Source organism: Clarias gariepinus, chromosome 7 (genome assembly GCF_024256425.1).
Source record: "Clarias gariepinus isolate MV-2021 ecotype Netherlands chromosome 7, CGAR_prim_01v2, whole genome shotgun sequence".
Taxonomy (NCBI): Eukaryota; Metazoa; Chordata; class Actinopteri; order Siluriformes; family Clariidae; genus Clarias; species Clarias gariepinus.
Window position 1 is genome coordinate 30,672,706 of NC_071106.1, and position 23,479 is coordinate 30,696,184.

Sequence of the window (23,479 nt, forward strand, 5' to 3'; positions counted from 1 at the left end):
TCACCCACTCTACCGCTTTGCACCTCCTGGAACCCCTTTCCATCACATAAACTTCACTTCTGGAGAACCTGACGAAGAAGAACTGAAGATCCCAAGTGCTCACTATGTTGAAGTTTGATTTATAGTGCATCTCGGTGGACTTGGGCAGATCTTTTTGGACAGGAAAATATTTTTATTTTGCTTTAGAGGAAGAATTTGCTACTTCTTTCATAACGATTTCTGAAAGTTTGTAGACTGAAGTGACTGCTGGTTTGCCGGTTTGCTCGAGTCTTTTGTCAAAAATGCCGACTGAGTCGTGTGGGTTGATGGGATCGGACATGCGAGATCTGACTCCCCTCATGCCCGCCGTACCCGCTGCCCCACCTCTTTCAGGGCCCAGCAGCGGAGGTCCTCAGTGGGGACCGATCGTCGACTTCCACCCTGGCTCTCCATACGGAGCTCTGCCCTCACACTCATTCATCAAGCAGGAGCCTGGCTGGGGGTCAATGGACACCCATGATGACCCTCACTGTGCCCTAGGTGCCTTCACTGTGCATTTTTCAGGCCAGTTGACTGGAGGATGCAGGTATGGAGCGTTCACCGAGCCATCGCCCGGACAGAACAGAGCGTTCAGCAATAACCCGTATCTGAATGGCTATTCGGAAAATCTTCCACTCCCGAGGAGTCAGAGTAAGTAAGCTTAATTTATGCACACGTGTGAATTTTGCCATAGAGGATGTATATGTCAAATCCTTCAAAACCCCTGTGAAACCTCAAACAGGATACAGAGCACCGATAGACAGCACCATTTTCTTATATATTTCGTGACTCAGTGGCCAATAATAGGCAAGTTGAAGTTTATTATCTTAAAATCCTGGAGATAAACTAGATATTTGTTATTCCTAAAATGGCAGTAACGTCCTTTAAAATGAGCATTTAAACTACTACACAACTTCAATGAAGCGGAAATATCAGTTTATATTTTTAAACTGTTATAAAGATGTTCATATTCTATATTGCCCTGTCTACTTTTAAACATGTTTTATTTTCAAATACATTCATATAATTATATACAGTACTTTATACTGCAGCTTATAACTCTGATGGAGATTACAATTATTATTAACCAAACATAATATTCCTGTTTTATATGAGTACAGATGGTGTGTTAAGTATTATGGTGAAATTTAGACATTTAATGTTTCCTGGATGAATACCTTTTAATTCTGATTTGGAAATGCAATTTATCTGTTAAAAACTTGAACTCTTGAAATAATGAAATTAGGTTTCCTTAACAATAAAGGCAGCGGTAAATAATCATCATTTTCTCCAAAGCATTGAAGAGGGGGAAACCTGTTGGCTAAGCGAGTGTGTGTTTAAACAAGTTAATCTCTCTGTGATTTTGCTGTAAACTTTCATTGTCCTTGAATTACAGGTTAGGACCTCATGGTATACAAAAAAATAGATTTATACTCCCCCATCTCTCTTAAAGGATATTACAAATGTTGTTACTTTATGTCACACATATAGTATAGTATAGTATAGTTTATCATAGAGCATTACTGATTAATAAGCAAATGGCAATTTTAGGATCAAACCCTTGTGCATGTAATGTTAATAATTTTTAGTTCACAAATATTTAATTTCTGATTTATGAATGCACTTTAAAGCCGCTCTGTAAATAAAACATGGATGTGTCAAATCTAGCACTCACTACTTGGAGACAGTAGAAGCTTCTACAGAAGACAGAGTGAAGTATAATGCAAGCATGGGTTTAATTAAGGAATAAAACAGTTAGGGTGCTTTTATAGGAGAATCATCAACCACATGGTGGCGTGAAGTTACCTGGCACAAAGCAAAGCTGATTTTCCTGTAACACTAAGAAAATATTACCACAGCGATTCACAATGATTAATATTCATTTATTTTAGATTTGATTTTTATGGTATGTCCTGAAAGAATGTTTTGTAAAAGTTGGTTAGTGTTATCACGCTTAATATATAAGGAGCAATCATTTCCACATCAGCCTCTTTGCTGTTACTTTCTTTAATTGCCAGTTAAAAAAAAGCAGCTTAACTAAGAAATTACTGTACAAATTATAAAATTCTTTTTACTGAAAAACTTTGAACAAAAAGCTTGTCTTATTTTTTCAATGCAATATAAACTTCTCCCTTAGAACACCTTATCAGAACACTGCTTATAATAAATACAAGAATTTCTCACCAGTCAAATTCGATAATTCCAAAATGGCATTGTGGAATAGTAGTGTGTAACTTCTTCAATTCTAAGGACTTATGAATGGTTCCACATTCCCACACCTTTAGAAGATGTTTTGTCTGTTTAATCATTTGCATTGTAGATATTGGATAATAAAGTAAAAATATTACTTAGCAATTAAACACAGAGATGATGCACAGGCTTGTGAAATACAGTAAAAGTCAAAAGTTTGGACACAGGTTTGGATTCATTTTTTACATTCTATAACAATACTGATTTTTTTTAAAAACCCTATGAAATAACTACATGAAATATAGGTATATAGGCATTGTTTTACAATGTAGAAAGAAATAAAAATCAGGAAAGACTATGGAGTCAAAAGGTGTGTTTAACTTTTTCACTGGTAGTGTATATAGTCCTGAAATGTCACATTTATCTATGAAGTGCCAAAGCAGTTATAGATAAAACTATAGATAGTTAAAGCACTTAACTATCACCACCTGTGCAGCATTAGATCCAAAAAAAAGGAAAAATAACAGTTAAAGTCAGCATAGCCATGCACCAAGCAGGTATAAATAATGAAATAGCAATCTAATCAATGAAATGTTAGTTATTAGTTATAGTTTGTATAAATTTATGGAAAATCTCATGTATGTGTATTTATATATGTATGACACTGACAAATTGTGCTTTTTTTATGCTGTACCACTGATTGCATGTGATCTATTTTTTATGAATAAAAATTGATTAAATATGGTATAAGGAATGAAACATGAATGTTGTGTGTTTTATCAATTTATACTTAAATTTATACTTAAGTTAATTTACGTCATTGCAGTTGCAAACAGATGTTTCCTCATGAGTCTTACTGGAACCTTTACTTTTCGTGTTTTAAAACTTTAAGGAATCATTTTAAGGACATTGTTACAAATGCTGACACTGGAGACTCCTTTAGAATAAGCTAAATAAGAATATGCTAAATAAACATTTCCTTACAAAAAAACCCTATCATATCTTAACGTGAAGTACTAAAAATCTTGATCCAGCCCTCATTTCTTTATATTTTAATTCCGAAGAGCCACATTTTTTTTGTATTGACGAATAGTTCTCCAAGCTTCCTGAAGGAGAGGGGAAATGAGGTTGCTGCCACCAATAAACCACCAATTTTTTAATTATATCTTTTAAACACATTGCAGCCTGTCATAGTAAAACATTTGTTCACATTTTATTCATTTAATTAATATCATTCAAATTAATTTAATTTAATATGAAGCAATAAGGCATAGCTCAAGACTTTTGCGAAATACTGTACATGGGATTTATAAAACTTTTATTTGGAGAATCCTTCACACAAGATACGTGTAAAATGTGACCTATTAGAACATTAATATAAACTAGAACTTCTATCAGAACTGCTAAAACAGAAAATTTGTTGCAGCAGATTGCATTTAGGGTTGAAAAATTAAGTTGTAAACTAAAACTTTATTTAAAATCTGATCTGAAATTGTGCAATATTAATACAATTAATAATTAATTAATTAAAAAATGAATTAATAATTAATAATTAATAATAACTGAGGCACAATATTGTATTCATACAATTATTTATAACATTGAAATATGACGATTCAGTAAAACATAAAAAGCTTATGCAATCTTATGATAACATGTATTTCCGATTCTGTATGACATTATATGATATACATGATTATATTATATTATATGATAATATAATACAAATCCATATTTAATGGACAAAATGACATTTACAAGTCAAGTGATGTCTTTTAAAACAAAAAGTGTAATAAATAAGATGTACAGTTTTTTTTTAAAAAAATTCCCTAGCTTGTAGCTCTACTTGATAATGAAAGATGCTTTAAACTTTGAACAAATGTTGGCAGATCAAATGCTTTCGACAATCTTACATTTGACTTTTTCTCTGTCATTTGTCTAATACAGCAGATGTGGATTCAGCACTAAGTTTTCCCCACACTCCTGTTTATCACCCGCCACCCTTTCCGTGTTCTCACCCTCCCAAACATGAGGATGCTTTGTCACAGTCCACCGTGGGTAAGGACACCTGAACGCACACACACACACACACAGACACACACACACACACACACACACACACACACACACACACACTAGACTGAGAGGTTGTATATATTCTAATAACATAACTATAATCTATTTTACTATATAACACTAGTAAGTTGCTCCGAGTTTGTGATTTTAGATGTCCAGGTGAAGGGTGTGTATATAATGTGTAGGAACATTTCACTCTTTTATAGTAGAAATTATGCTTGGAGTTATGAAATGTCCCACAAATCAGTTGCAAATCAGTGTGAGAATTACATATGGGTTACATCACTAAATCTCATAGTTCCAGAAATGGTTCCAATTTTAAAACGGGAATAAAGCATGACAAAAAATATCTACACAAGGGTTGGTGTGAAATTTACCTCATATCTGGTGCTGGTGGGATGTATTGGCCAGCAAGTGAACATTTTGCCCCGGAACTTGATGTGTTGGAAGCAAAAATGGGCAAGTGTAAGGATTTGTGTGACTTTGACAAGGGACAAATTTTGATGGCCAGATGAGGAATTAAACAAGAAATTAAAAATGATGAACTGGTGGCAGGATCATTGGTGGCCAACACTCATTGATGTGGGAAGTGAAAGCTGGCCTCCAATAGAAGCTATAGTGTTGTTTTAATTCTGAAAAGGTTAATGCTGGTTCTGGTAGAAAGGTGTCAGAACGCACATTACTCCTTTTGTGGCAAAAGGGGGGACCTCATTATTAGACAGGTGGTCATAACGTTATGGCTGATCTGTGTATATTTTAGACATTGGCATGGTGGAAACTTCAAGGAATAGCAGTAACTCTACTGTACTCCAGTGTGCTATAGAAATGATAAGAAATCAAGGTTATTTTAGAAATTACATTCCCATCGCACCGTTAAGCAGTTGACAGTGCTAATCATTAGCAGAGAATCTTGCAAACGACAAGGTAGCAAAACTAAAGCACTCAGACATGTAACAGCATTCAGTGTAACTAAGTCATCAGTCCTCTTCCTCAGAGAAACTGGAGCAGACTGTGGTAAAGACGAGAAGAATGCGTAATCCCGCCAGGGGACCTGTTTTACCCCCTTAGTGCTGGTAAATTTAAAGGACCTAATCCTCTTTTAGTTCCAAGTGCCTGATACAGAAATCCATGTGAGTGGTTTATGGGCTTGGAGAGCACGGGGCCTGTTTGGATAACTAGAGTGAGGAAAAGGCCACACTTCAAAATCTACTCCCTGAAGAACAATCTGTTAGTCCTCCTGTGCAACGTAAACAGGAAAATAGGAGTAGGGGATCATGGAAGTACAAGATCTTTTTTTAATCTGAACATTAGATGAACATTGAAGTAAAAGATTCATTTAAAAAAGTAAACAAGCATCCGAAATTTATCCAAGACAAACTGGATATATGGAATCCTTTGATTCTTTGGTATTCATCCTAGAACCCAACATGCAGTTCTACTAACTTGCTAAGTTAATTTTACTCAAAATGTACTGTACACATGCACTATGGACCCATCGTAATGTGTACAAATGAATATAAAGTGGGTTTTTGCATAATAGGCCCTTTTAGAATTATACCAGACTATTTAATGTCAAATTGAAAGTATATTATGCCATGCATAACTTTGATCTTGGCAGTAAAATCCCGACTTCAAATCGAAGGAACGAATGTATTGATAAGGGTTGTTGGAATTGGTTGTCTAAGATGGCTACTATTTGCAATTTTCAGCTAGATCAGCTGTTCCCAAAACTTAAGACTGTTTCAATCTAATAATAATAATTTTTTTAAAAAAAAGGGTAAATGACTTGCAGAACATCGACTCACCCACCCACACTTCTGGAAAATGAGCTAGACAAGTCATAATGAGTTCCAAATCCCATCAATATGTCTAAGTGATATGGGTTTGATATGTTTGAATTATTTAGCCTTGTATCTCCAATACAAAAATATACTAAGGGACTTGAGGATGTTTGGGGAAAAATTGTATTAAAAAAAACCTTACCTAACAACTCAAACAACTTTGTGACTCATTATATTTAAATTATATAATATTGATTATATAGTATTGAAATGCAATGCAATCATATAATAAATTACACTAATACAATTGTATATAACAAAGAGCAATGGTAAATAGGAAATAATAGTAAAATAATTTTAAAAATTCTTTTTTTGTAGATGAGCAGCAGTACCTGGTCCCGCCCCCTGTCTATGGTTGCCACACCCCCAGCGACAACAAGACACTGCATTTACAAAACAGCTACAACAGGTACAGCAGCTGTTTTTTTTTCTTTTCCTGCTAACTAATTTGACAGCATTTCCTCTGCTGACGGCAGATTTGTCCAGTGTAAGCCTGTAGAGCAGACTTCACTAACAGGCGGACCGTGGTCCAGGTCCGGACCGAGAAGCCATCCCATACGGACCCGGACCACTGATGTATCTATTATAGATCAGTGACCCGGACCTACAGCCAAAACGTCAACGTTAAGGTTATGATTTAAAAAACTGTCGGGACGCTTCTATTTCAACCAGCGCAGCTGTATGATTGTATGGTAGTGGAAACGCACAAGCCAATTGCATGCGAGCTAAGCATACCACGTGATACCACTCAGCCTATCAAGTCTGATAAACATTGCAAGTCTACAGCGCAGACAGATGAGAGTGTTAAGCAGCAAGTTTCACATTAAAAGAGATGGTAAAAAAAGAAAAGAAAGATAGCCATACATGAAACAGAGACACAGGCGACTGCGAAACAGGCGAGAAAGACGGAGAAAGAGAGAAACAGAGAAACAGACAGTTTATACAATTTATAATAAAAAGTTAAATATATAAGCTATTACACTAATTTCTTAGACATTATGATCTTCCGGACTTTTGCTTTAAAAAACCTTTTCTGACTGGACCTTTTTAAACTTTAGTTGAATACCCCTGCTGTAGAGAGTCAAACAGTCTGTGTAAAGGTTAAGAGTCGCACAGCAGCCCTCAGCAGGCCAAATTATACTCAATGTGATCTACAGTCAGTTTTCTCTGAAGTCCTGTTCCCTGCCTGGCCATCCCCAGGGAGAAACATTTCAGGGGGGAAATCAAAGGTTGAGGACAGAAGTGGAAGCCTAGAAAGGGAAAGTATTACTGGAATATGAATGGAATATGAATTGCAGGGGACCCTGGAATGATTCAATAAAGTACAGTTTCTTGAATAAGTATTTAACTCCATTGAACAATATTGATAGTTTAGAGCAGGGGTATTCAACTAAAGTTTAAAAAGGTCCAGTTAGAAACGTTTTTTTGAAGCAAAAGTCCGGAAGATCATAATGTCTAACAAGTTAGTGTAATAGCTTATATATTTAACTTTTTATTATAAATTGTATAAACTGTCTGTTTCTCTCTTTCTCCGTCTCACTTGTTTGTTTCTCTTTTTCTTCTCGGTTTCTTTTTTTACCATCTCTTTTAATGTGAAACTTGCCGCTTAACACTCTCATCTGTCTGCGCTGTAGACTTGCAATGTTTATCGGACTTGATAGGCTGAGTGGTATCACGTGGTATGCTTAGCTCGCATGCAACTGGCTTGTGCGTTTCCACTACCATACAATCATACAGCTGCGCTGGTTGAAATAGAAGCGTCCCGACAGTTTTTTAAATCATAACCTTAACGTTGACGTTTTGGCTGTAGGTCCGGGTCACTGATCTATAATAGATACATCAGTGGTCCGGGTCCGTATGGGATGGCTTCTCGGTCCGGACCCGGACCACGGTCCGCCTGTTAGTGTTTTAACTTAGAACTGTAATAGGGTAATCTAGGCAGTCTATAAACAAACAGCATCATTTAAAATCAAGAATTTTGGACAATGGGGAAAAATGTTATGCAGGGTTTTGTTTTCAAATATTTCCCAAAATAAAAAAAAAATCAGCATTTTTTAATTTCATTTTATTTTATTTGTCTATTTCAGTCTATTGCAACAGTCTTTTGGGGGTGTGGTGGGGTGTGGGGGGGGGTGGGGTTTCACAATAGTTTATAACTAGAAGCTCAGTAATGATGGTGCATTCTTGGAATTCTGGTCTCATGCTGTTTGGAGAAAAAGTTCGTGGAGAGCCCAAAATATGAGAACTACAGTAGTGCTGATAAGACTCGATGGCGCCTCTTCTCCTTCCTGTTTCACCGCTAAGTATTCAGCCAACTCCTCTCAAAGCACTTTACTGTGATCATCATCCAAATGAGCTAAAACTGTACACAAATTAGTAGACTTTTTCTCACATATATGTAAACGCAGGAAATATTGACTCAGCCTTATAGAGACATAAAAAACATCACTAATATGACTAACAATCCGTTCCTAGCATTTATAGCATTTAACATCACGTTGGTTAATACTACAGCAGGGTAAAAATAGCAAGGCATGGGTTTTTAAAAGAAACATTTCCAAAAAAAAGGGTGTAAAAATTTTGATTTGAATTTGATTGAATGATGAGACAATACTGGTTATTTATTGGGAGTAAACTTTTTTAAAGTCCAAACTGAACCCTCAAAACCCATCAGCTGCAAAATGGCTTGTATTTTTTCTCTACTGGCTTAAAAATCTACCAACAAGGGGAAATATACAAAACAATGCTGCTTAAAACTCATGCTGGGATAATATTGTGCCTGTTTGGGAAAAAGCATCTTCCAAACCTTTTTTTTTCCGGGGGGATTTCCTCACACCCACTACACTCACAAATTCATTAAACACTTAAGCACAGAGTAAGTGCGTAATACACGTTAATTCAGCCTCTTTCCCTCTTAGTGCCTCCCAGCTGTCAGCACTTTCACGATGTTACATGATTACAACACTGTACCAGGCACGCTGTTCTCCAGACCTCTGCACTTCTGTTGTCATGAATCAGATATGCCTGTAAGAGTGCCTCACTGCCGCACAAGATGCTAATCTTGTGTGTAGCAAGGTGGAAATAGTAGAGTAACTTCACTGCTTTTTAAAAATAAGACAAAAAAGAAAAAAAAAAAAGAAAACAGTAGATCACACTAAGAAAAATCAGACATAGCTTCAGCACTGATTATCAGTTATGTACCAGTAAACTGCTGACAGGTTTAAGGGCACCTGAGGATCATTTATACCTGTGGGGAGCAAAGACTAGTCTGTCTGGTCCAATATCATAGAAAAGCTAATGTAGCATCATTTGCTGGAAAAAGTTACATCTGGCTCTAATTACAAGGTATCAGTACACTCAGTGCATCACAACTTGCTGCTTATGGGGCCTAGCAGGCAAAGAGTTTAAGGTTGTTTGTCAATATGATTGAGCATCCAAGGGATGTGCTGGACAAACAAGTCTGACCCACGAATGCCACAAGTTGCTTACAGTACTTAACGAATCTGCTGCTACTGTCCGAGTGCCAGATACCACAGCACACCTTCAGAGGTCTGGTGAAGCCATGCCTTGAGAGTGGGAGTTATTTTATTGACACAAGGGGAACTTTAAACTTATGACTGATCAGTGTAATGAATGCAACAGCATTTAACAAATGTTACATAAGGGCTACCTACGGTATAAATGTATGATCCTTGGTTGTAAGCATAAAGTGATTAGATCAGAGAAAGTAATGGCACACTGTACTACAGTACCTGTCACAAGTTATCAAGTATCTTCTGCTTCAAGCTCCTCTGAAGAACTGGTTTCTTTGCTGCAATTCAATCATGAAAGCCTGACTCATGCAATCTCCTATAAACAGTGGATGTTGAAATATATCTACCACTTGAACTCTGAGGAGCATTTATGTGGGCTCTAATCTGAGGTGCTAAATCCAACAAATGCTATGACAAAATCGGCTCTCATAACAACCACTGTTGGTCTTCCTTTCCAAGAATGGTTGTTATGAGAGCCGATTTTGTCATAGCATTTGTTGGATTTTGGTGACTGCACATGGGGATACATGCAAAGTTCTTTACTTAACTGGGTGTTTCTTGACATAATATGAAATTTTACGGTAGTTGTAGTAGGGCTATTGACTCTGTACCCACCCTTCCTTTGCACCACACAATTGAAGGTCTTAAGCACTTTAAGAAGGCAAGAAAGGTCACAAATCACAGTAACTCTTGACAAGGCACACCTTGTCAAGTACTTGGATGAGAAGTGTAACGTTTCTACCTGACAAGAAAGACGTTCAGTTGACATGACTTAAAGTTAACCTTACCTGGATGACTCAGAATTTTTACAGACATATTCTGGGTTGTTTACCACTTTTTTGTTATATACAAAATTCCATAAGTGTTTTTCCATAGTTTGGGTGTCTTGAATATTGTCGTACAATGTTGAAAATAATAATAGTAAAAAAATATTATATTACATTAAGCGCTTTTATACATACATACATGCAAATTCTTTTCTTTGAAATGTAGATTTGTTACAGTGATTCATACTACAGTGCTGATAAATTCTTGCTGTTGAATCTGATTGGTTAGAAGATGATTTTCTGGAAGAAATCTTCTATAATAGACGCTCTGTAATTCAAATCACTGATTTATATTAATATGCACATTTTAATGTTATTGTTTCTGAATTAACAATTCAATCTCAGCATGCAGTATGGGAGGTTTATATAATGTAACAGATTTTTATAATCTAATATAATTGTTATTCTTTAATACATTTGATCAAATTGTATTTTATTAAAATTAAAATTCTGTGGCAAAGGATGAATACAACACTTGTGCGACATGTTGTAATGTCGCCTTTATACCTCCATTGTTGATAACTATCATACAATAAGCTCCACAGTGTTTTATGAAAGTGCAATAATAAGGGTCAAAGCTGGACCGTCGTGGGATTTGAACTCAAAACCATCCAAACACCTTCTAGTCTTTCTCTTTGTTTTTACATAGTGGTTTTATTTGTTCTCTGGCAGTAATAATCTGTACCAAATGACGGAGTGTGTGACCTGGAACCCAGTCAACAGTCTGGCCCCCACCATCAAGAGGTAGGACATTTCTCAGATCACTAGACTCTATTGTCCATAGTGTTTTTTTTTTTTTAAACTCCACTACATATTTGATTCAGAAGACTTGTTTATGCAGTCCCTGTGACCTGGCTTAAGATGAATTATTCTGGTAAAAGATAGCCTCTACTCCGCGTTATCATCAAAGACTCAGTTGGACTCAGTTCCATATCAGTACACAGCTGCAGGGAATCACGTAGTGCTGAAAAGATCGCTGACAAAATCAACAGACCAAATTAGAAGGGAGTTGAGTGAGGTTAATACGAATACAGTTGTGCTCATACAGTATTAGTCATTCATAAATTTAACTTGTGCTAGGGTTGGAAAAAAACCCTTTAAGAAAAGATACTGAATTCAGGTTTAAATGATAAGTGAGTGTATGGACTATAAGTGTATTGCTTTGGTAGATTTGTAGGGAGAAAAAAATATAGATGAACATGATTTAATAAGGAATAAAAAAAAAACTGGAGTTGATTATTCTTTATTGACAGTAATGAGAAATATCCCTCTAAAAGGTCTGTTATAACAGCTTCAAACAGCTGTTCCTACACAAGTTTCTTTTTTCTCCATCTCTTAAACTTAACAACACAACAAATGCAACGTCATGTTAGAAATCCAAAAGTTCTCCATCCTGAAGACACTCCTGGGGTGAAAATTTGTTATGAAGTGCTGGTACTGGAGACTCCAAACACATCTCCTGAGGATAAATATGAAATGAAATATTAAATTAATAAACAAATAAATAAGATACACTTAAAAAAAAACATTTGCATGACATTCCGGTGTAGTTTTACAGTAGTATATCAAAAAGAATGCATTGATACTGTACAAAATGTTGTGTTATTTCTCTTTTTCCTAAAATTAAGCTATGCAATACAGCTGTGAATGGTGTATGTTATGAGAATATGTGACTGCAACATCTAAAGCCTCACATGTTATCAGTAATAGCAAAAAAAAAAAAAAAAAAGCAATCATTATGCATTAGCAAACTAGCAAATTAACACCTAAAAGAAATGCAAATTTACTGAGCAGTGATAAGAAGCCTGGAAACGTGCTCCCTCCCTTCCTGAGAGCGCTGGCCCATTCTGGTTACTCATTTTTTTTAAAGCCTGTTATAGTGGGAGACACTTCCTTTGAAAGGTTTCAGTTATAGAACACTGACCTTGACCATGGACTCGGAAAAGACACAAAAGTAAGACAGACAAGGGGAAACATAGATAGCTGATCTGGTTAAGTGTGTGTATACGGGGGAGGCATTAAGATGAGGTTCAGAGCACAAAGAGTGCAAAAAATCTTGCCAGGCTTTGTTTTTGGACTGTCCAGTGTCTTAAATGTAAAAAAGATGTGTGATTTAGAGTGTGTTTTAGATGCGCTGCCATCCTGTTTAACATCTAGACAAAGTTAAATAAATGAAACCAATGCTTAACTTACACTGGCGAAAGGGAGGTGGAGAGAAAAGGGGGTCATGCTTTTGCTCAGTCAACCAGTTCAAGAAAGATAAAGTATCTTGACGCGGGTGTGGTGGAATGCAGGGCGATGGTCGAGGGTGGGTTGCGGGTTGTGACTGCAGCAAAAAAATGTACTTTAGTGTGTCATGCAAAGCAGAATATTTATGCTCATCCAGATATTCACCATGTCCCCACTCCCTATCGTTGCCAGGAGCAGTGAGGTGTTTTTCTGTGCAAGAAGATGGATAGATAGTCAAAGAAATTACTTGCTTAGCAGGACAAAGAAGTCTTTATGGAGCCTTTGGAGTTCATCAGGGGCTACACACACACACATCCTGACCCTGAATTTTATCAGTGTTGTGAACATTCATACAGCCAAACAGCATTCTTCATGATGAAAGGGGGGGGGGGGGGTTGGTTGGTTGTCACTTAAACACATGGTGAAATTGAATCATTAAAAAATTTAAAAACCACAGCTTGGTGATGTGAAGTAAAAGCATTTTCGCATAAGCAATGGATAATGGAGCTCACAGCGTTCAGGCTAAAGAGCTGTGTGACCCTAAGAAAAGCACATGTTAATAAGACTAATCAGAAAACAAGGATTTAGTTTGCTAGGGAGTTCAGACTTTGGAACAATGGAAAATGGTCATGTGGTCTAATGAGTTAAGATCGACCCTATTCCAGACCTTCATGCATGGTGCCCACTGGACAAGACTCTGGAGGCAGTTTTATCATCTGGTTTGCTTCAGTTGGTCAGGTTAAGGCAGCTGATGACATGAACAAGGATTTTTTCCCAGGATGGGATATTCAAGGACCCAAATTGTAAAAGAGTGGTTCTGAAAGCAAGAGGAATCATCTTCACACACATGAATTTGCCACCACATTGTACACTGTAATCAATGCTAAAAGTGGTCAAAAGAAACGTTAGAGTGTTTCAATGTATAGTACCAGTCAAAAGTTTGGACATACCTTCTAATTCAAGTTTTTTCCTTTTTTTTTATGCACGTTCTAAAACAATGTTGGAGATTTCAAAACTATGAAATAACACATATTGCAATAGATAGAAAAGTAACATTAACAACAACACCAACAGTCAGTTGTAATTTTAGGACATGAAGGTCATCTGTTCTGGAATTGTCAGTACTGTCATTTGCAAAACTCATCAAGCACCATGATGAAACTGGCTCTCTTCCCAGGAAAGCAAGACCAAAACTTACTTTCTTTACAGAGTATAAGTAGCAAACACATCTCAATTTCAACTGTTCAAAGGAGATACAGTAATAGTATATTTTGGGAACTTCAGCTTTGTTTTATAATGTACAAGGAAATAAAAATCACAAAAAGATATGGAATTAGAAGGTGTGTTCAAACCTTCGACTGGTAGTGTATATTGAAAATAAAAATACTTTTTTATTAATTTAATTAATTTAATGTAATACAAATTTTGATTTAAAGCAAATTGTTTCTTTAACTACTTTTGAAATAAAAAAAGAAAAATATATTAAAATACAAAGACAAGAAAAGAGCATAAGATTCTTTCTGAACTGAAGTCAAGTCTTACTTTGTCCTTTTTTCATGACTATAAAACAGAATACATATTCATATCCGTATCCACTATTTGGTATACTAGATGTGTTAGGAGTCTGGGAGAACATCTGGCTTTCTGTGCTGGCTGCGACTGCAATAACACAGTGTCCTGTGGTTTGAAAAAAAAATGGTTTAGTCATGATGAGTAAACATGCAACTTACTGTGTCCTTTCTACTGATGTGTTGCAGTCCGAGTCCAGGATTTGAGAGCGAGCCCACAGCAGCTGTTGCGCCAGTGATGTACAGCGCTCAGTACCACATACACACACACGGCTTGTTCAGAGGAATTCAGGTGGGTGTACGTGCATACACGCAGCAATCATTAGAAAGGCTCAACTCAAGGTCATACACTCCTAGTGTCTCCGTCCTCAAGGAGAGAAAAGCAATAACTAAATATAAACATAGACTTGTTGGTGCAGAGGAGATGTGTAGTGCAGTAGATACTGTCAATCTCTGGCTTTCTCTGGCTCCATTTACAAGCTTACATTTTTTTTATCATCGAAAAAAGAGATTTGTTTAAGGCAAATTCCTTTTGATTTTTAAAAAAACATTTTAAGAGCTTAAGTAAGCCCCAAACCCATTTATAAAAATGCATTCAAATCATAGACACAACTTTTTCTAAGGTGCAATAGTGAATATTTTTGCAATTCTTGGTAAACCGTTTATCGCTTTAGAAGAACCTACAGTAGCTGAAAAAAACTATTGGGAAAACTTTGCTTTTGGGCTGGAATGGTTGTTTTTACTTGGACTGGCCTCTTGTCATTGTTTTATGGACATAGTCGCAACTCCCCATCAAAGCCTTATAAATCATTGCAAAAAGTTAGATTAGAAATTAGAAGTAAGATCACATGCTTTCCTGATGTTAACCAATGTAGTTAGCATGCTAAATCCACCATAAGTTAGTGTAGTGGAGGGCAGGCTTTTAGTGTGTGGCTGGTGGGGAAGCTTTGTGCACTTACATTACATGATGTTTTTAACCTATATGTTTTTTTCCCATAGGATGTGAGGCAAGTCCCAAGCATCACCCCCTCTATTGTAAGGTCGGCTGAGCCCAGTGAGAAACGCCCATTCATGTGCTCCTACCCCGGCTGCAGCAAGAGATACTTCAAACTCTCACATCTGCAGATGCATGGAAGGAAACACACAGGTTAGAGACAGCCACTTCATCGGTGGAGTGGTGTATACACTATGCCATTCTTTTACCTGATGCTTTGGGGACAGCATAATACGTAACACTATATAAACAAAATAAATTAAATCATCATGATATCCATATATATTGTTTAATCACGACTCAGGGTATGGTGTTGCAAGGAAGTAAACATGCTGTTATAGAAAAACCATCAATTCCTTAATATTATATACTACGCCACCATACAAGTTCAAGTAGGCTTTATTGTCACTTCAATCATATACAGTTAGTACACAGTGAAACAAAACAATGTTCCTCCAGGACCAAGGTGCTATATGCAACATAAATTAACAACATAAATTAACAACATAAATTAACAAAAACTAACTAGCTAACCCAGAGAGAAAGACTATCCACATTTTTTTATTTTATTTTATTTATTTATACATTTACAAGTTTCTGTAAATAAATTTTCCCATAAAAATGATCAAAACCGATTGGAATTACAGCCAGAACTATAGTCAGATCTGTTGTAATAGAAGATTAATCAAAATTTTCTGACAAATCAGATTAAAAATCATCACAAAAGTGTTTAAAATTAATGAAGGGTACTGACTCCAGTCTTCTTCTTACTTCTTCTTTATCTTTCGGCTAATCCCTTTCAGGGGTCACCACAGCGAATCATCTGCCTCCATCTAACCCTATCCTCTGCATCCTCTTCTCTCACACCAACTAACTTCATGTCCTCTCTCACTGCATCCATAAATCTCCTCTTTGGTCTTTCTCTAGACCTCCTGCCTGGCAGTTCTAACCTCAGGATCTTTCTACCGATATATTCACCATCTCTCCTCTGAACATGTCCAAACCACCTCAATCTGGCCTCTCTGACTTTATCTTCAAAACATCTAACATAGGTTGTCCCTCTGATGAACTCATTCTTAATCTTATCTATCCTTGTCACTTCCAAAGAGAACCTCAACATCTTCATCTCCGCTACCTCCAACTCTGCCTCCTGTCTTTTCTTCAGTGCCACTGTCTCTAAGCTGTAGAGCATCGCTGGTCTCACCACTGTCCTGTACACCTTTCCTTTCACTCTCGCTGATACTCTTTTGTCACATAACACACCTGACACTTTTCTCCACCCATTCCAGCCTGCATGCACCCACATCTTTACCTCCTTTCAACACTCTCCGTTGCTCCAGACAGTTGACCCTAAGTACTTAAAGTCCCGCACCCTCTTTACCTTTGCTCCCTGTAGACTTACTGTTCCACTTAGGTTCCTCTCATTCACACACATGAATTCTGTCTTGCTACGGATAACCTTCATTCCTCTGCTTTCCAGAGCTTACCCCCTATTATTTATAATGGCTGATCCTTGATCCTTGATGCAGACCCACCTCCACCGCGAACTCTTCTGTCACATCTCCCACTGTCTTACAGCTCTCATACATGTCCTGCACCACTCTAACATACTTCTCTGCCACTCCAGACTTCCTCTTACAATACCACAGCTCCTCTCTCGGCACCCTGTCATACGCTTTCTCTAAATCTACAAAGACACAATGTAACTCCCTGTTACCTTCTCTGTACTTCTCCATCAGCATCCTCAAAGCAAATACTGCATCTGTTGTACTCTTTCTAGGGATGAAATTGTGCTGCTCACAAATGCTCACCTCTGCCTTTCACCTAGCTTCCACTACTCTTTCCCACAGCTTCATTGTATGGCTTATCAACTTAATTTCTCTGTAGCTGCCACAGCTCTGCACATCCTCCTTGTTCTTGAAGATCGGCACTAATACACTTCTTTTCCATTCCTATGGGATTCTCACACTCTCCTAAATCTTGTAAAACAGACTAGTCAGAAACTCTACTGCAACCTCTCCTAAGCACTTCCATACCTCCATAGGTCATCTGGACCAACTGCCTTTCCACTCTTTATCCTCTTTAGCGCCCTCCTGACCTCACTCTTACTGACTTTTGCTACTTTCTGCTCCACAACAGTCACGTCTTCTACTCTTCGTTCTCTTTCATTTTCCACATTCATCAACTCTTTAAAGTACTTCTCCCATCTTTACATCACCTTCATGGTCAGTATATTTCCATCCCTATCTAATCACTCAAACATGCTACACATCCTTCCCATCTCTATCTCTTTGCCTCGCCAACTTGTACAGATCCACCTCTCCCTCCTCACTGTCCAACCTAGCATACAAGTCCTCATATGCTCTTTGTTTGGCCTTTGCCACCTCTACCCTCACCTTACGCTGCATCTCCATGTACTCCTGTCTACTCTTTTCAGTCCTCTCAGGCAGAGCAGAACTTGTCAAACTTCTTCTTAGCCAGCCTCTTTCCCTGTATACACTCCAGGACTTCCTCGTTCCACCACCAAGTCTCCTTGTCCATTTTTCCCTTTCCTGATGATACCCCAAATACCCTCCTTCCTGTCTCTCTGATCACCTTAGCTGTAGTTGTCCAGTCAACTGGAAGCACCTCCTGACAACCTAGAGCCTGTCTTAACTCTGCCCTGAAAACTGCACAACATTCTTCCTTTTTCAACTTCCACCACTTTGTCCTCTGCTCTGCCTTTGTCCTCTTAACCTTCCTCACCACCAGGGTCATTTTACACACCACCATCCCCTGTTGTCTGGCTACACTCTCCCCTACCAATACTTTGCAGTCACTGATCTCTTTCAGGTTACAACGTCGATACAAGATGTAGTCGACCTGAGTGCTTCTGCCTCCACTCTTATATGTCACCCGATGTTCCTGCCTCTTCTGGAAGAAAGTATTTACTACTGCCATTTCCATCCTCTTTGCAAAGTCCACCGCCATCTGTCCTTCTACGTTCTTGTCCTGAAGACCAAACCTGCCCATCACATTTTCATCACCTCTGCTCCAACATGTCCATTAAAGTCTGCACCAATCACCACTCTCTTATCTCTGGGGATGCTCTGCATCACTTCATCTAATTCCAGAATTTCTCCTTCTCTTCTAACTCACATCCTACCTGTGGGACATAACCACTAACAACATTGCACATCACACCTTCAATTTCCAGCTTCAGACTCTTCAACCTGTCTGATACTCCTTTCACCTCTATAACATACCTTACAAACTCCTCTTTTAGGATAACTCAGAGTCTATTTCTCTTCCTATCCACACCATGGTAAAACAACTTGAACCCTGATCCGAAGCTTTTAGCCTTGCTACCTTTCCACCTGGTCTCCTGGACATCTCCAGTGTATCCACCTTTCTTCTCTGCATCATGTCAACCAATTCAAAGTCCCTACTGCCACTCCAAGACTCTTGCCTTTCCTTTTCTCCTTTTTCGACCAACAGTAGCCCAAGTTCCCTGTAGGTCAACAGCACCGTTGGCTGTCGTTGTTAACCCGGGCCACAACCGATCCGGTATGGAAGTCCGCTTCGTGATTCGCATTTGATTTGGCAAATGTTTTTTTTACGTTGGGCGCCCTTCCTGCCACAACCCTCTGAATTTATCCAGACTTGGGACTGGCACAGGAGGACACTGGCTTGTGCCCCCCTGTGGTTGCAGTAGAGTACTGACTCCAGTGTATATCTAAAATGAATAAAAATTCTATAAATCCATTTAAATGATGTTATTCTAAATGCACTGTGTATATGATGTCACTATGTGTCTACATTTCCTATCTGATTACACAATTTCAGTAATATAGTGATCTTTTTTTTAATGCTTTCTCAACCCTTAAGAGAAATAACATGGACATTCTTGAGTGAGTGATAATTCATTTTATGACATGTTTATCCAAACAACTCAACATTCCAACACAAATCCATAAAAGCTGGCAGAACTAAAAATATCTAAAATTCAAAATCCAGTTTCCCAGAACTTCAGCGTGAATAAGACAGAGTGAATAAGACATCAGAATTTCCTAATCATACAGCGTGAATACAGCAGTTGTCCACACACACACACACACACACACACACACACACCATGGGGCCATTCAGAAACCAGAACTGCTGTTGTAACCATGGTGATATCATTGAATTGTCTCAACCAATTATTTAGAGCTGCTTTATGAATTTGTGTAGAGCTGAATCATTTCTGTGCTTACTTATATATATATATATATATACTGTATACCTATAACAAAACCTATGTAGAGACGGCAGCACGATGGCTCGCTAACATGCACCTTATACAGTAAGTTGCATAATGCTAATATTTTCACCGATGTACAAACCGGATTCCAAAAAAGTTGGGACGCTACACAAATCGTGAATAAAAACTGAATGCAATTATGTGGAGGTGCCAACTTCTAATATTTTATTCAGAATAGAACATAAATCACGGAACAAAAGTTTAAACTGAGAAAATGTATCATTTTACGTGAAAAATATGTTGATTTAAAATTTCATGGTGTCAACAAATCCCAAAAAAGTTGGTACACATTCAAGCTAATGCTAGTTAGCTAGCTTTATTTAGGCTATAATGTAAAATGTTAGCCAGCTCACTTCCTTAGGTGTGCCTTGTGGACACTATTTACAGGCATAAACTGTATATTTGATTTGATAACCATATACTTTAATATTTTATATAAAATAGAAAAGTTCAGCCTGTCTCCATGTAGAAGCTGTAAGCAGCATGTATACCTATTTATTTATTTTTTTTTTTTTAGGAGAGAAACCGTACCAGTGTGACTTCACTGACTGTGGCCGCAGATTCTCCAGATCAGACCAACTAAAGAGACACCAGCGCAGACACACAGGTCAGACACCGGCCCTCTCTGTCCTCTATCTGCGATTACTTATTTTATGCTGCATACTGTATGCATAACATTTTTTCTTTTTATTTCAGGGCTTTATTATACAATATCCAATGCTAACCCCAGCCTACCCAGACCAGCAACATTAACATACATTTACTTTTTCCTAATCGTATCACAATTTTTAAGTTATAATCATATAAAACACTATAAAACAACATATTGTGTTTTTGCATTTACAACCAAAAATATTTATTTATTTATTATAAATGAAATAAACAATCTTGATATATATATACACACATATACAAGGGGCCAGTCAGGTCAAATTTCTTGTAAATTTACATTACAAAATGTATTGTGATGAGACACTTAGCCGCAGTAAAACATTTGATTTGTGCAAACTTTTAAAAGAACGCTGTACGTCTGTGAATTGAGGTTGCTTGGAGCCCACTGCGGTCGATCTCGTAAATATGCAGTGAGTGGAACACCTGATCCATGAAAACTGATGGATAACATGTTGTCAATTTTTGGAAAAGATACATCTGTCTGTGGAAACTGTACATACTATCATTCACAAACACCACATGCACATTACTGGAACTCAGCTGGGAGTTATAGCCACATTCCTTGTACAGTCCTAACATTGCTCCAAGTCTATATGTTTGTTCCTGGAGTTTCTGGGAGGCCAACGTTTTAGCCATGCAGCAGGAAGTCCTTTCATGTCTCAGATAAAACTTATTTTGCACAGTCAAAAGTCCCAGATTGACTTAACCTTAAACCCCTCATATTGTATATTAGTACAGTGGTGTTCAAAATAATAGCAGTGTGTTGAAAAAAGTGAGTAAAGCCCCATATCCATATAATAATTTTTTTATTTAAATCACATAAATGCATTGGACACCCTGCACATTCTATTCTGAATCACAACATGAAGAAGAAATGTGCTAAATGTATTATTAGTAAATAGCATAGTAAAAAATAGCAGTGTGGAGTTCAATTAGAAAGGTAAATTATTCTGTGAAAAACAGGTGTCATACAAGTTCCCCTTATTTAAGGATGAATGCAGAAAAGTTGTCCTGTGCATTTCTCTCTGAAAATCAGAATAAAATGGGTTGTCCAGACATTGTTCAGAAGAACAGCTTACTTTGATTCAAAAGTTGATTAGAGATGGGAAAACATACAAAGAACTGCAGAAAATGATAGGCTGCTCTGCTAAAATGATAACAAATCATTTTTAAGCTTTAAAATGAAGACCAAAACCAGAAAAAAGAAAACAGAAAACTACCATTTGAATGGATCGAAGAATAACAAAATTGACTCGAAGAACATCTAAAGTTACCTGTTAGTACTGTTACTATTAGAAGACGGCTATGTGAAGTCAAACTATCAGCAAGAAGCCCCCGCAAAGTCCCATGGTTAGAAAAAAAGACGTGCTGAAGAGGTTACAATCCGCCAAAGGACACACTGACTGGCTTAAAGAGAACTGGCGCAATATTTTGTGAAGAGACAAAAGCAAGATTGCTCTTTTTGGGTCTACCGTAGAGGCCGTAGACAGTTTGTCAGGCAACCCCCTTACATTAAATTTAAGCCACAGTACACTGTGAAGACAGTGAAGCATGGAGGCACAAGCATCATGATATGGGGATGCTTCTCATACTATGGTGTTGGGCCTATTGATTACATTTCAGGGATCATGGATCAATTTGAGTACATCAGAATACTTAAAGAGGTCATGTTGCCTCATGCCGAAGAGGAAATGCCCTTGAAGTGGGTGTTTCAATAAGACGGCGACCCCTAACACACCAGTAAGTGAGCAGCATCTTGGGTCCAGACCAACAAGATTAACGTTATGGAGTGACCAGCCCAATCCCCAGACCTTAATCCAAGGTAGGGCCTTGCTCAAGGGCCCTAAAAGTGTCAGCTTTGTATGCAATCACAGTTTTGATGTATTCTGTATACTTACATTTTAGCATTTGGCAGATGCCCTTACCCAGAGCGACTTACATTTTTCTCTCATTATACATCTAAGCAGTTGATGATTTAGGGCCTTGCTTATGGACCCAGCAGGAGCAACTTGGTGGTAGGATTTGAACTTGGGACCTTCTGGACCGTAGTCCAGTGCCACTAAGCTACCCCTGCCCTGTATATACTATATACTGTATGTACATATAATAGTAATCAGAACTGTCTTGTTCCCTGTAGGAGTAAAACCCTTTCAGTGTGAGACGTGTCAGAGAAAGTTCTCACGCTCAGATCACCTCAAGACTCACACACGGACTCATACAGGTAAAACAAGTGCGTAATCCCCCTTTTTGTCCTCATACATTTTAAAGTTAAGGTTCTGATTCATTAGCAACTATTCTTATATAGTTTAGTCCTGATTTACAAACTGTTTCTTGTCATCTGTAAATTTCGCTTCCTTAGGTGAGAAGCCTTTTACCTGTCGCTGGACGAACTGCCAGAAGAAGTTTGCTCGTTCTGATGAGTTGGTCAGACATCATAGCATGCATGAGAGGAATGTCACCAAACTGCAGTCGGCTTTCTAAACCTAACACACTTACCTTTCTAAATCAGGGTGATTATTAACACAGACATGCTGTACAGCACAGTGACGGCAGTGCTGAAGACTGAACACCTAATTATTAACCTCACTAAACTGCTTTAAGAGATATAGAAATAATGCAAAAACTATATTAGTAAACCAAAGGCTTTATAGCCTTAGTAAAGTCTTGTAAGAAAGATTTTGGATCATCTCATGTTGTAAATAACTCATGATTGCTTAAAATCTTTTTCTAAAGTAGATGGGCTGGTTCACTTAAATCATAATTAGCTCTGATTTTACAAATATGCTTTCATTTTTATATGCACTGTTATATTTCTTTGTACATACTCTGTTTTTCTTTGACAAGACCATGTTTTGTAATAAAAAGATTATGTAAACACTGAGGATCCTTTCTTCATGTTTATGTTGATGATTGGGTCACATGACTATGATACTAATGATGTTAGAGATTAAATTCAAAATGTTTAAGTACAGTATATTGATATATTCTTCAGAAAGTATATAGTATGATGATTTTTTTTATAGGAAGTGATGTTCTCTTGTGTTCTCCCATTATCCAATGTCTGTATCCACCCTAATGTGCACCTCCTCAGAGTTCCATAACAAATATAAATGTATTATCAGGGGTGAGAACCTTAGAATGTAGCTCTAATGCCTGAACCATTTGCTTATTTAGCTTACTGGTCTTAACCTAGCCACCTAGCTTCAGATAAACAGGACAAGTGAGGATTACCCCTGTCACAAAGTAGTT

At 37.5% G+C, this 23,479-nt stretch overlaps 1 protein-coding gene across 3 annotated transcripts; it reads left to right on the plus strand.

The window, feature by feature from the left end:
- Nucleotides 1-23,023, plus strand: wt1b (WT1 transcription factor b). Of its 3 annotated transcripts, none has more exons than XM_053500217.1 (9): nucleotides 1-669; nucleotides 4,156-4,266; nucleotides 6,444-6,534; nucleotides 11,158-11,229; nucleotides 14,472-14,574; nucleotides 15,282-15,429; nucleotides 20,076-20,165; nucleotides 22,368-22,460; nucleotides 22,590-23,023. In XM_053500217.1, the coding sequence occupies exons 1-9, from the start codon at nucleotides 282-284 to the stop codon at nucleotides 22,709-22,711; spliced, it is 1,218 nt and encodes a 405-aa protein (XP_053356192.1). In that variant the 5' UTR covers nucleotides 1-281; the 3' UTR covers nucleotides 22,712-23,023. The 3 variants fall into 3 exon arrangements, with proteins under 3 accessions (XP_053356192.1, XP_053356194.1, XP_053356193.1); XM_053500219.1 differs by having other exon boundaries at nucleotides 22,368-22,451; XM_053500218.1 differs by having other exon boundaries at nucleotides 4,159-4,266.
- Nucleotides 23,024-23,479: the final 456 nt, after the last annotated feature.

Excerpts from the sequence above, each read along its gene's own strand:
- wt1b (XM_053500217.1), top strand. The coding sequence starts at position 282 with ATGCCGACTGAGTCGTGTGGGTTGATGGGATCGGACATGCGAGATCTG. Across the intron at positions 4,267-6,443 it reads TTTGTCACAGTCCACCGTGG|ATGAGCAGCAGTACCTGGTC; the intron begins GTAAGGACACCT and ends CTTTTTTTGTAG. Across the intron at positions 15,430-20,075 it reads GCATGGAAGGAAACACACAG|GAGAGAAACCGTACCAGTGT; the intron begins GTTAGAGACAGC and ends TTTTTTTTTTAG.